The 13,595-nt window shown below is 38.4% G+C and overlaps 1 protein-coding gene across 1 annotated transcript in view; it reads right to left on the reverse strand.

The window, feature by feature from the left end:
- Positions 1–10,335: 10,335 nt before the first annotated feature.
- Positions 10,336–13,595, reverse strand: part of LOC116584130 (uncharacterized PE-PGRS family protein PE_PGRS20-like) — a 32,883-nt gene continuing 29,623 nt past the window's right edge. The window contains exons 3-4 of the mRNA XM_032332069.1: positions 12,968–13,047; positions 10,336–10,369 (exon numbers count right to left, since the gene is read on the reverse strand). Of these exons, the coding sequence (XP_032187960.1) occupies positions 10,363–10,369; positions 12,968–13,047 (87 nt within the window). The 3' untranslated portion in view covers positions 10,336–10,362. The remainder of the gene's footprint in view (positions 10,370–12,967; positions 13,048–13,595) is intronic.

A 13,595-nucleotide genomic window follows, 5' to 3' on the forward strand; every position in this document is an offset into this window, starting at 1 on the left:
GCCACAGTTTTGAGTGGGTGTGTGTGTCATACACACACATACATACATACACATACATCTGGATCAATCGACCTATCTATATATTTGTGTTAATGCTCTATATTTTATCATCTGTAGTTTATATAAATATATTTATATTTTATATTGTATTATATATATTATGTATATATGTACACAAAATATAAATATATTTTTATATAATTTATATGCTCAATGGGGATATATAAATGTGTGTGTATAGATATATACACACATTCCTATATATGCACTATAACAAATATACCATACATATATGTGTGTCTACATTTATCCAACATACTATATACATAGCTCTATCTGCATCTATTCATGTTAAGACTTTACATTTAGGTGTGTCTATTTTAATAAACACAAATACACATACGCATGCATACATATATGCGCATTTATATTTATCCTAAGGCTTCACACTGTGTATAAATACATACGTGTATTATGCACACACACACACAAAAGCCTCAACATGAATATTCTTTGTGGTAAAATATGTAATTACATGCAATTACCAAAATTTATCAAACTGTACACTTAAAGTTGCCAGATTGTATGTAAACAAAACAAAGAGAAGCAAAGCCTCCCCATTAAGATGCAAATAGAAAAAAAAAAGCAAAAATTAGAAACAGGATATTTCCTTGGTATGACTGGTAAATAAGTATCTCGTGTGAGTGTGTATAAAATGGCTTATCACACACATATGCAGGTATATGTCAATATTGACAATAAACTATAAAATATATCCTTCACAACTATTTAAACCTAAAATTTTAGATACAGACTATAAAGATGTGAGGGGGGCATGTACTTTTCCAGAATCCATCTGGAGGATGTATAAGCCAAAAAGTCTGAAGACCCCTGGGTGCCAAGACGGGACAATACATATGGGTGAAACCAACACGGTAGACACGGAGAGAACAAAGAAACAGTCAGTACATTTTTGCTACTAGGATATAGGAAAGCTAGATTACAATGACATAATGTTTACATATGCAGTAGACACAAAATTTTAAAAGGAGCTCTTTGTTCTGCTTACTGTGGGGCAGGCACTGGCACATATGAAGGAAAAGAGATGACTGGACAGGCAAGCAGACTTGCTGATGCTGAGACACCACCAGATCAAATCTGGTAGATGACCCTGGGTTCCAGGATAGAAGCCCACACACACGCATCATCCCACCATAAGCCCAGGTCACAGAACCTCGTCTCAGGACTCATTCCATAACTACATGAAACAAGCCTCATAATTACTTCGGGGTGGGGGGAGAGAAATCAGTTCTGCTGAATTCATACCAAGTTCAGAAATCTTTATCATTAAGGTCTAACTGGATTCTTTTTCCAGATCATACTGCAAACAAATTTATTGTGCTCCTAGGATGCCATATAAATAGTATTTTATAAATGCAGATGATTCAAAAGTGGTAAACACTGGGCCCTTGCTCTCAGTAAACTTGCATCTAACCAGGAGGACAACATCCAAGTTAAAACAACTGAAGAACAATTCAAAGCCACATATAAGAAATACGTAATAATCCTGCAGGAGAAACCACTACTCTCATACTTTCCCAGTGGCAGTATAAATTGGTACAATCCCCTGTGGAAGGAATTTGGGCGTATAGATCAAAATTACAACTAAGTGTCCCCTTTGACCCAGTAATTTAACCTCTAGGAACGTATCCTTTCGGTCATACTTCAGAAATAACATATATACAAAGTTTCTCATTGCAGCATTATTCAAAATAACAAAAAGCTGTAAAGGACTCAAATACCCTTGAATAGAGGACTGGTAAAATAAATTATGCTACATATGCACAATAGAATATTTTGAAGGTATAAACATGCACGAGGAAGCTTTCAATGCACAGACATTTTTTTAAAGTCTCCAAAGTCTATTAGGTGGGAGAAAAAAAAAAACAAGCTCAGCAGGTTGCAGAAAATGTATATAAGAGGCATCCTTTTGTTTATGAGGAGAAAACAAGAATGCAGAATATATTTGTATTTGCTTTAATATTCATAAGTAAACTCAAGATAAATACACACAAAAATGAAAAACTGAGACCAGCAGTGAGTTGAGGGAGGGTGAAAAAAGAGTGATGGGGAAGGGAAGGAGGGAGACTTTTGCAGCATAAAGGGCATAGATCTATTTGGAATCACGTGCGGGTCTTCCCATTCAAAACAACTAAGAAGAGAATAATGTAAAAACACCCTCAAGGAGGCTCAGCAGAATGAGGATGAAGCTGGTTTTCGTGGGACTCCTCCTCGCCCTGTGTCGGGCATGGACTTGAGCATTGGGCAGCTCTGTGAACAGAAGGGAAAGAAAGGGAGCAAGAGCACAGAGTTTCTGCACAGCAGCACAGGGCTGTTTCTACTGGTGCCATCATGTCTAAAGGCCTCTGAGCCACTGTCCAGCTGAAATCCTTCCCCCCCTGGTGTCTCCCCCTCACCAGAGCCTGGATCCCATTCCTCCCTGCCCTCCTTGTTGCCAGGATGCTTGTGCCCAGCCATCCACACCAGTTACCAGAATCCTCAAGCAGCTGGCTTTAATCTTTACTATGGGAGAGTAGGAGGGGGAGGGCAGGGTCGATTAAGTAAATTTCTATTAAGGGAAGAGTAAAGTGCAGGAGGTCAAAGAGTCTGGGACAGATGCCTGGCTGGCTGCCAAGCCAAGCCTAGAAAATACTCCCTAAAGATACCAGAGAAATCTGCCCAAATGTGAATGCTGCTGGCTTCAAGTCGTGTAATCATGGGTGATGTGCTTTCCAATTTTATTTTTATTTTAATTGTTTAAATATTTTATTTATTTGAGAGAAAGAGAGAGAGAGAGAATGAGAGAGAGAGAGAGGGAGAGAACACGAGAAGGGAAGGAACAGAGGGAGAAGCAGACTCCCTGCTGAGCAGACAGCCTGATGCAGGGCTCAATCTTGAGACTCCAGGATCATGACCTGAGCAAAGGCAGATGCTTAACCAACTGAGCCAACCAGGTGCCCCTCCAATTTTATTTTTAAATGGAGCACAGATTACACTTAGAAAACAAAAACAAAAAAAAATATTGCACACAACGTGAAAGATGTATACATTAAAAAACCAAACCACTGTTATTACATAGTTCAGAAACTTTGGAAGATAAAGAAAGGCACTCAAATGGGCAGTATAAGAATTTCACAGCTGTAGGGGCACCTGGCTGACTCAGTCAGTAGAGAATATGACTCTTAATCGTGGGTTCATGAGTTCAAGCCCCATGTTGAGCACAGAACTTACTTTTAAAAAATGAATAATTAAATAAAATACAATTTAAAAAAGAATTTCACAGCTGGAAACAATCAAAATAAGAATACCATATTTTGTGGAACATGAAAGGAATAGCATGGAGGACATTAGGAGAAGGAAGGGAAAAATAAAGAGGGGGATATCTGAGGCGGAGAAAAACATGAGAGACTATGGATTCCGGGAGACAAACTGAGGGTTTCAGAGGGGAGAGGAGTGGAAGGATGCGTAAGCCCAGTGATGGGTATTAAGGAGGGCACGTATTGCACGGAGCACTGGGTGTTATATTGCAAATAATGAATCATGGAACACTGCATCAAAAACCAATGATGTACTGTATGGTGACTAATGTAACATAATAATAATAAAAAAAAGAATACCATATTTTTAAAAATCTTCCTGTAATGCTGAAGATGTTACCTGACTGGATGTCAGTGCGACCTGCCTGGTCAGGCTGAGCAGAGTGAAACTGTCCATGGTTCCAGGGCAGGAAAGGGCAATCATTTAAGAGGTGCCTGCATCAGTCCTAGCTCTCCAGGACACAGCCAGGGACCCCTTTGTCTTCCTCTCACTGGGTTTGAAACTCAGTATCTAGCACTTTGAACCCAAATGATGGTGATGGTCCTATTCATCTCAGAACCTTAACAAACACATTTTGAAAATTGGCCAGTTTTTCTCTCACCTCCTTAGTAATCGTGGGAAACATAAGCTAATATTCAAATTACTTGGGTAGGTTTGGGCATAGTTGAAGCTAATAAAGTTTCTCACCATTTAAAAAACAGTTCTATTTAAAGGAAAGTCAGTAGAATTAGATGGAACATCGAGCCCCTCAATTCTTGGAAAAACAAAAAAATAGACTGGACCTTGGTGAAGGGGTCTATCCTAAAACCTTCCTAAAACCCAAATGTGAAAACTGCACTATCTCATAGAACTTCCCCCTTTATTTTTTTATTATAAATGATAGGCATACAAATGACCAAAATGAGAGTGCCCTGGAGGACAGAATTCAAGGAATGGCTAGACAACAAAATCTTTGAAGGACAGGGGTGCAGTAGGCGACCGCAAGAACAGGGCCCAGGGACACATACACCAGCAAAACTCTGTCCACCTCTCACTTATGCTTCTCCGTGCAAGCCATCTTCACCACCTGCTCCACATGGTAGGAAATATGGCCATTGAAAGGCTGCTAAAGTATCACCACTCGCAAGGAATTGCTCAAATTTTTTCTGGTTTTAAGTTCAAATATCATGAGAAGAGTCTTTGATTGACCTGCAATAGTCAGGTGTCCACCGTGGACCAATGAGCTATAAAAGCATGGCAGCTCCTTCTAGACTCATGTGGTTGAAGGGAAGAACACCTGATCTCAGTACTCAGAAGGTGCTAGACAGACCAAAACAAACAAACAAACAAACAACAAAACTGCAGTATAGGATAATATTCTAAAACTCAAAAGTGTAAATGACATTTCAACCTTTTTGGGAGTCCCTTTTTATTTTTTATGCAGCAAAGCTGCAGTGAGATAAAGAGGCTAGGCCTTTGTCTGGGTACTCTCAGAAGCAAAGAGCCTCCCTCCCACATACCAGCCTCACAGCACACACAATTCAAGATCAGTCCACCTTAGCTCAATCCAAACCACTATGTGTCATGGACTTCTGATTGCTCACAGGTGGTAAATTATAAATAACAAGGGTCTAGAATGCCTCAGAGAAAAGCATTTTTAATGGCAGGTGCTTCTCTGAAATGAATAGATTATATAAAAAGGAAGAATGGTTCTCAATGAGCCTGTGTATTCTGACTCATCTCGACACCACCTGCTCCTTCCCGCCCACTCGATCACCAACTAATTCCTATTGTTTCTACGTCAATAGCAACCCTCCCTTTAGTCCCTTCCGCTTGTTCTTCCACTGTCCTGCTTCAGGACATTATAACCAGGTTGAATCATTCTATAAATAGTAGAAAGAGAAATAGGGTGCCTGGGCTCTTGTTAGCCAAATACCTATTGAAGAATAAATGACTTTTAGTGCCAAAGTTTAAGAATAATGAAGCCAAGACTAGGAAAATGACAAGAGCATGGGTGTTGGAACAAGATAGCTCTGTTCTGAACCCATCCCTGTCATTTACTCTCTGCATGACCATTGCCAGTTATTCAACCCCTTGGAGGCTGATTTTCTTATAAAATTGGCATAATAATATTTGTCTTGCAGACTTACTGTAAAAATTAAAATAGGTGACAGATTTCAAATTGCCCCAAATATTAAGGGAATATTTTGTACTTGCTTCTGACAGTAGAAGACTCGTGCTGACCTTACAAAGGTCAATAAGCAAAAGCAAAGAGAATACAGGGGTCCAGAGACTAAATCTGTTCCCCTCCTCCCGTCTTGCTGTGGCTCACAAACAAAGAACGGCCATTTTTTCCCTCTAAGCCTGAAGGGTCTGACTAAATAGTAGCTCTTGGTTTTCCTTGTTCAGCACTGCTTTGATGCAGAACAGTTATCTGAAGGAAAAACATTTAGAGTCACTCTTCAGATTGCGTATAGCCAGACTCTGCATTTAAGGAGACAGAAAAGTTTGGGAAAACGAATTCCCTGAATGCTTTAGTAAAGTTTGAGTAACTTGAGTAATTTTCACAGCATACTGTGAACTTAATGATAGGGTAGGAGGGGTGAGTGGCACGTGCCAGTAAATTTAAATGTTTGAAGGATTACAACTAACTTGGAGTATGAGACAGAAGATAGGGCTCCGGATCAAACACCTGGAGTATTTTGTCCTATACTATTATATGATAGAGACTGCTATGGGAATATGATGACAGAAGATGGAATTAGTGAAGATTCTGCAGTACTGAACATGGATTCAACAAGAAAATCTTCCTGAAAAAAATTTTTTTTGTTTTAATCAAATTCAACATAGAGGAAACTAATCTCTTGTGACCTACTAAGGATAAGGAGGTCAACAAAATCTCCTGAGAATCTGTAAGCCAGAGAAATTTTTATCTCTTTCTCCTTATTCTTTTAATCCTAAAAGATCATCACTAGGGAAACCGATTCTGGTGCTAAAAGTAATACTATGTCGCTTTCTCTCATGTTAGGTAACATTTCTAAGACTTTACATCTCAGGAAAATCCTTTTCTGTTGTATTACAGAGATTTGTTACTATCTTACTAACAAGTATCAGCAAACAACCAACATAAGTACTCTGTGAAAAGAAAATGTGAAACACTCTAGAAAGAACGTAAAGATCTTCATAAATAGAAAAACACCCCATGTTCATGGATTAGAAGATTTAATGTTGTTAAGAGGATAACACTACACAAAGCAACACATAAATTCAATGTGGTGTTTATCAAAATCCCAAGGATCTTTGATTTAAAATGGAAAAACCCATCCAAAAACTCGTATAGAGCTTCAAGGGACCCACAATAGTGAATATAACTTGAAAAAGAAGAACAACTTTGGAAGATTCATGCCACTTGATTTTAAAACTTATAAAACCACAGTAATCAGAACTATAGTACTGGAATAAGAATAGACATATAGACCAATGGAATAAAATATAGAGCCTAGCAATAAACCTCCAGATGGATGGTCGGTTTATGCTGATAAGGATGCCAAGACCTCTCAAAAGAGAAAGAACAGTCTCTTCAAAAAACAATCCTAGAGCAATGTCCACAATAGCCAAACTACAGAAAGAACCTAGATGTCCATCAACAGATGAATGGATAAAGAAGAGGTATATATACATACAATGGAATACTATGCAGCCATCAAAAGAAATGAAATCTTGCCATTTGCAATGACATGGATGGAACTAGAAGGTATTATGCTGAGCGAAATAAATCAATCAGAGAAAGACAATTATCATATGATGTCCCTGATATGAGGAAGTTGAGAGGCAAAGTGGGGGACTTGGGCGGGGTAGGAAAAGAATAAATGAAACAAGATGGAATTGGGAGGGAGACAAACCATAAGACTCTTAATCTCACAAAACAAACAGAGGGTTGCTGGCAGGAGGTGGGTAGGAATAGGGTGGTTGGGTTATGGACATTGGGGAAGGTATGTGCTATGGTGAGTGCTGTGAAGTGTATGAAGTGTAAAACCTGGCAATTCACAGACCTGTAACCCTGGGGCTAATAATACATTATATGTTAATAAAAAATTAAAAATTAAAGAAAAAAGATGTTGGGGGGGGTGCCTGGGTGGCTCAGTAGTTAAGCACCTGGCTTCAACTCAGATCATGATCCTGGGATTGAACCCCACATCAGGCTCCCTGCTCAGCAGGGAGTCTGCTTCTCCCTCTCCTACTCCCCCTGCTTGTGTTCCTTCTCTTTCTGTCTCTCTCTGTGTCAAATAAATAAATAAATAATATATATATTTTTTAATGATGCTAGGAAAACCAGATTCCACAGGCAAAAGAATGAAGTTGGCCCTTACTTAATACATATTTACAAAAATTAAGTCAAAATGAATCAAAGACCTAAATTTAAGAGCTAATACTATAAAACTTTTTGAAGAAAACATAGGGGCAAATTTGTATGACTTGGATTGGGCAATGGTTTCTTAAATATGATACCAAGAGCACAGACAACACAAGAAAAAAACAGATAAACTGGACTTCACGAAAATTTAAAACTTCTAGGCATCAAAAGACACTATCAAGAGAGTGAAAAGAAAACCCACAGAATAGGAGAATATTCACAAATCATACATCCAACACAAGTTTAATATTCAGAATAAAGAACTCCTAAAATCCAACAAGACAAAACAAACAACCCAGTTTTAAAATGGGCAAAGGGCAGGGTAGAAGTGAGAGGGATAAGTAGGTGGGACACAGAGGATTTTGGGGCAGTGAAATTATTCTAGATGCTACTATAATGGTGGATATATGCCATCATACATTGATCAAAGCTCATGACCTCTGATGTAAACTCTAAACGTTGGATGGTAATGAGGCACTGATCCAGGTTCATTGACTGTAACACATGTACCTCTCTGGTACTAGATAAGCTGATCCTAAAATCCAATAGAAGAATGAAGAACTAAGAAAAACAAAAAAAATTTTTTTGAACAAAGTAAAAACAATGTAGGCCCCCTCTCCCTCTGAGATATCAAGATGTAAAAGATGTTACAGTATGTAGGCAGTGTGATATTAGCCTAGGAATAGACAACTAGATCAATCAAGCAAAGACCCCCCTGGATGAACCCAACTGCATGGAAACTTGGTTTCAGGCAGATGTAACAGATCAGTGGGAAAAAAACAGACTATACAGTGAAGGTGATGAACCAACCAATGATCTATATGGAACAAAAAGAAAAATGGACCCCCAGCTGATGCCAACCACAAAATAAATGCTATTTAGATTACATGATTAATGTGAACATCAAAACTTGAAAAAAATTTAGAAAAAAATACAGATATGATTTTGGAGTGGGAATAAAACTTTTTAAATAATACTTAAAAACCCAATAAAGACAGTGAAATCATCGACTACCTTCAAATTAAACTTGACTGTATACCGAAATACCCTATAAACGAAGCAAGAGACGTGGAGATCCCTGCAAAAGATATGACTGGAAAAAGATTAGTAACCAGAATATACAGTGAACTACTTCCACCAACAAGACAAAGAACTATAGGACAGACAAAAAAGCCAAGAATATGAATAAATAGGTCAACCAAGAGGAGACATGAATGGCCAAGAACCACATGAAAAAATGGTCAGTCTCAGTATAAGGAAAATACAAACCATCATGAGAGATCATTTCACATGCATCCAACTGGCAAAAATATTTTTAAAACTAGACAAGAGTAAGCATAACTAAGGCAGGTCAGAAGCTGTCACACATGCCATCAACTGGTACAACCACTGTGGAGGTAAATTTGGCCGTACCCATGTGCATTCAATAGAACCCAGCATTGCAGCTCCAGCCAAACACGCTAGAGAAACTCCCACCCCCATGGGTGAGGACACAGCTACGAAACTGTGTCTCAGAGCATCAGGTAGAAGTGTGTTTATCCATGCACTTATACGTAGCAAGTGACAGGATAGAAGCACACACCATAATGGTAATTTCGAACAGTGGTGGCCTCTGGAAGGGAGGGAGGGGGAGAGAGAATGGAGAGAGGTACACAGGGGGTTTCAAATACATTCATATCTTTAATCTAAAAAACAGAACTGGAACAAAAAGGCAAAATGTTAAGATTTGACCAAACAATTGTGAGTACATGATGTTCTTTACACTTCCCTAGATCCTTGAAATATTTCATAATAATAATTTTTGAAATTCTAGCAGTAGTTATCCAGCATGGCTTTGAGGACATGGACATTCCAGATAATTGGGCAACAGCAGAGGAGGAGAGATATTTAGAGCTGGAGGATCCAGGAAATGTAGATGAAGAAACACCATGAGATACAAACTGGAGGCATCAACTTTGTTTCCCTCCTAGTACAATGATTGGCATCAAGGGAATTCTCCTGAGAACTCCCCCAGATCCTATCCACATGTCTCTCTCAAGGCTTTATCTCGACTTCTCTCTCCCACTAATTATAAGCCCTTTTCTACACATAGAGGAGAGTCATTTATTCGTTTTCAGCATTTCCCGCAGAGATAATTAAGTATTTTAATACAAAATAAGGGAAACTCAAACACTGTTCCTTGCAGCTCCTACTGCAATGCAGAAAGTGTTGGCAAGGATGTAAAGAAAAGAACCATAAGCAAAAATAACAACGACCAATGAATGACACACCAAGTGGAGGTAGGAAGGTGTGGTCAAGTGGGTTTGCATACCAACTCCTCTACTTATTTGCTGACTTAATTGATTATATCTCTGAAGCTCAGTTTCTACACCACCAAATAACAACAATAATTCCTACCTCACATGGTTAATGAGAAAATAAGATTATATATAAAAACCACTTACACGGGGTGTTTGGGTGGCTCAGTGGGTTAAGCGTCTGCCTTCAGCTCAGGTCATGATCCCAGGGTCCTGGGATGGAGCCCCAAGTTGGGCTCTCTGCTCAGTGGGGAGTCTGCTTCTTCCTCTCCCTCTACCTGCCGCTCTGCCTGATTATGCTCTGTCAAATAAGTAAATAAATAAATCTTAAACAAAACATCTTACACAATGGCTAGAACATGACATATTAATAGTAATAACAAAAATTCTTATTATCAATAACCACGGGTTGGACTACATTGTATTTAGTCTTTGCATTTGCTAGAATGTAAACTCCACAATAATCGGAAAGTCTGTTTTGTCTCTTTTGTTCACTGATGTGACACAATCACCTAAATAATAAATGTTCGTTGAATGAATGAATGTGAATCTCAGGATTTGGCACATATCAGGTACTTAATAGTTACTATTTATTGAGAGCTTATTATGTGTCCGGCATTACATTTTTTTGTATCTCCTTTAATCTCTACAACAACAATGTATTATTTGTTTTATACAGGAGGAAGCTGAGGCTCAGAGAAATTAACTTGTTTCCTCAAGCTCACAGAGTTAAAGGGAAGAGCCAGGATTTAAATCTAGGCTGTTAATCTTCAGATATTTGTTAAATTCATTAATAAGTAATGGCTCAGAGTTAACTTGGCAATATAGAGCATGTTCAGAGTAGTTAGGGTAAGAAAGACAAATTACCCTTGGTGGCCATGTGAATTCTTATGAATTTTATCATAAATTGGTTACTTTTAATTTAGTATTTATTATGTGTATCTATGTTCCAGTCCAGGGGTGGAGCCCCATTATATTTCCAATATCTCTGCTGGGGTAAGAATAAGAAAGTTCTCCACATTTTACAGGGAGAGTTACTGGACAAAAAGCTGAAAAATAAATGTCCCAAGGTTATAAGGAGAATTAACAAGTAAACTAGAAATAAATTCCAAGTCACCTGCTCTCTTCTCCCAAGACTCCATCTAGCATAGCTACTGATTTGGAATCCATTGCATCTAGTAAAAAACGGTATCAAGGCAAGAAAGTAAAATAAACCCTTTCCTTTTCATAAGACCTCAAATATTTCCATATTTATCTATAACCAATTACTTCTCAAGAAAAAGGTCATATAAAAAAACTTTTGGGAAGTTTATTGTAGAAAAGTTTAAAACACAGATAAAAATTAATTTCATTACCACCATATAATCTTTATCTTCCTAGTCATTTTTGCAAATTTTTCTTCTACAAAAATGGGATGAAACTCTATCCACTTTATAGCCTTCATTTTTCAATTAATAAATTAAAGCTATCCTTATATGTCAGTAAATACATTATTTTTAACTGAGGAATCTCCTTGTATTTATAATATTAACTCCCCATAGCTCAAAATTCAAATTGTTTCTAATTTGCCTCCATTATAAACAAGGCTGAGCTGAACATATTAGAGCTAAATCTTTTTGCATGTGTTTAATTATTTCCTTAGGATAGATTTCCAGAAGTAGACTTGCTGGGTCAAAGGGCTGCATTTGGAATTTTTTAATTCAAGCACGAACATCTGTTTCAAATATAGCTTAACTTGTCTTTCACTTCATTTTTAGTTTCTTTTTTAGAATCAAGAACTACAAATACAGGCGAAGGCCCCGATAGAGACTGGTTGACTGGACATCTCCTTATTCCATTTCTCTCTCTTCTTTTTGGAAAAAACTGCCTGGAAGTTAAAAAAAAAAAAAGGAAATAAAGATGAAAACAAAACAATAGGGGTGCCTGGATGGCTCAGTGGGCTAAGCCTCTGCCTTCTGCTCAGGTCATGATCTCAGGGTCCGGGATCAAGCCCCCCTGCTGAGCTCTCTGCTCAGCAGGGAGCCTGCTCCCCCCCCCTTCTCTGCCTGCCTCTCTGCCTACTTGTGACCTCTCTCTGTCAAATAAATAAATAAAATCTTAAAAAAAAAAGAAAAGAAAAGGGCATGGCCAATCAAAGAAAGAAAGTAGGAAAGGAAGGAGGAAGGAAGGAGTGGGCCCCACTAATACCTAGGAAAATCAAATTCCATCATTAGAAGCATATGCAGGATGTTGTATCAGGCACAGTAAAATTTAGAAGAAATGAAATATATAGGGCAGGCTCTACCCCTTGAGAAGCAGGGCATCATAATGAAAAGATCTGTTGTACATTTTATTCTAAATTAACGTTTGAAAAACATTTATGCACAATCTCTGAATGAATTGTCAAGGAATTTCTTTGGAATAAATCCATTAACTAGAGCATCATAATGCTAAGGTAAAGTGGTTCTATTTTTGGTTTCCCTCAATTTTTTAAAAAGTTGTTAGTAAATTAAATTTTTAAATAAAAAAAATTTTAATTCATTAACAATTCTCCCTCATATTTGTTTTCTCATCTATATCCAGTTCTACTATAATTATCCTTAGTAAGTTACTCTTATCCAGTCCTTTCCACACCTCAGCTTGGTTTTTATAGAAGCAATTCCCTTTCCAACTCCTGTTACATAATGGACATCAGTCAGTAAGCCTCAGAGAGGCAATGGAGAACAGAGTTCACACGAGCTAAACAGAAGTCTGTTACTTCCTTTACACATATGCGTGTACCTCAGATCAAATCCAGATGGCATCTACTCAGTAATTACCCTTCTGAGACAAACAGGGAAGCCACCAAATCTGAAGTGTAACTTCCAGTGTTTTGTGGGCAGTGTGTCAGAGAGCCAATGGGATACGCTACCAACCCTACCTGGGAGGTGGGGCTCCAGAAGACACTTGGGCCTCTACAGACCAGGGAGTGGTTTTTTCATCCTGAGAAACAGTTGGAATCTATTAAGACATACAGAACCAGCAGGTACATTTTAAAAAGTGGAACATGTGGGGTGCCTGGGTGGCTCAGTGGGTTAAAGCCTCTGCCTTCGGCTCAGGTCATGATCCCAGGGTCCTGGGATGGAGCCCCACATCGGGCTCTCTGCTCAGCAGGGAGCCTTCTTCCTCCCCTGTCTGTCTGCCTCTCTGCCTACTTGAGATCTCTGTCAAATAAATAAATAAAAAAAACAAGAGGCAACCCACGGAATGGGAGAAGATATTTGCAAATGACAGTACAGACAAAAGGTTGATATCCAGGATCTATAATGAACTCCTCAAACTCAACACACACGAAACAGGCAAACATATCAAAAAATGGGCAGAAGATATGAGCAGACACTGCTCCAATCAAGACATACAAATGGCTATCAGACACATGAAAAAATGTTCATCATCATTAGCCCTCAGGGAGATTCAAATTAAAACTACATTGAGATACCACCTTATACCAGTTAGAATGACCAAAATTAACAAAACAGGAAACAACATGTGTTGGAGAGGATGTGGAG

This window comes from Mustela erminea, chromosome 2 (assembly GCF_009829155.1).
Source record: "Mustela erminea isolate mMusErm1 chromosome 2, mMusErm1.Pri, whole genome shotgun sequence".
Lineage (NCBI taxonomy): Eukaryota > Metazoa > Chordata > Mammalia > Carnivora > Mustelidae > Mustela > Mustela erminea.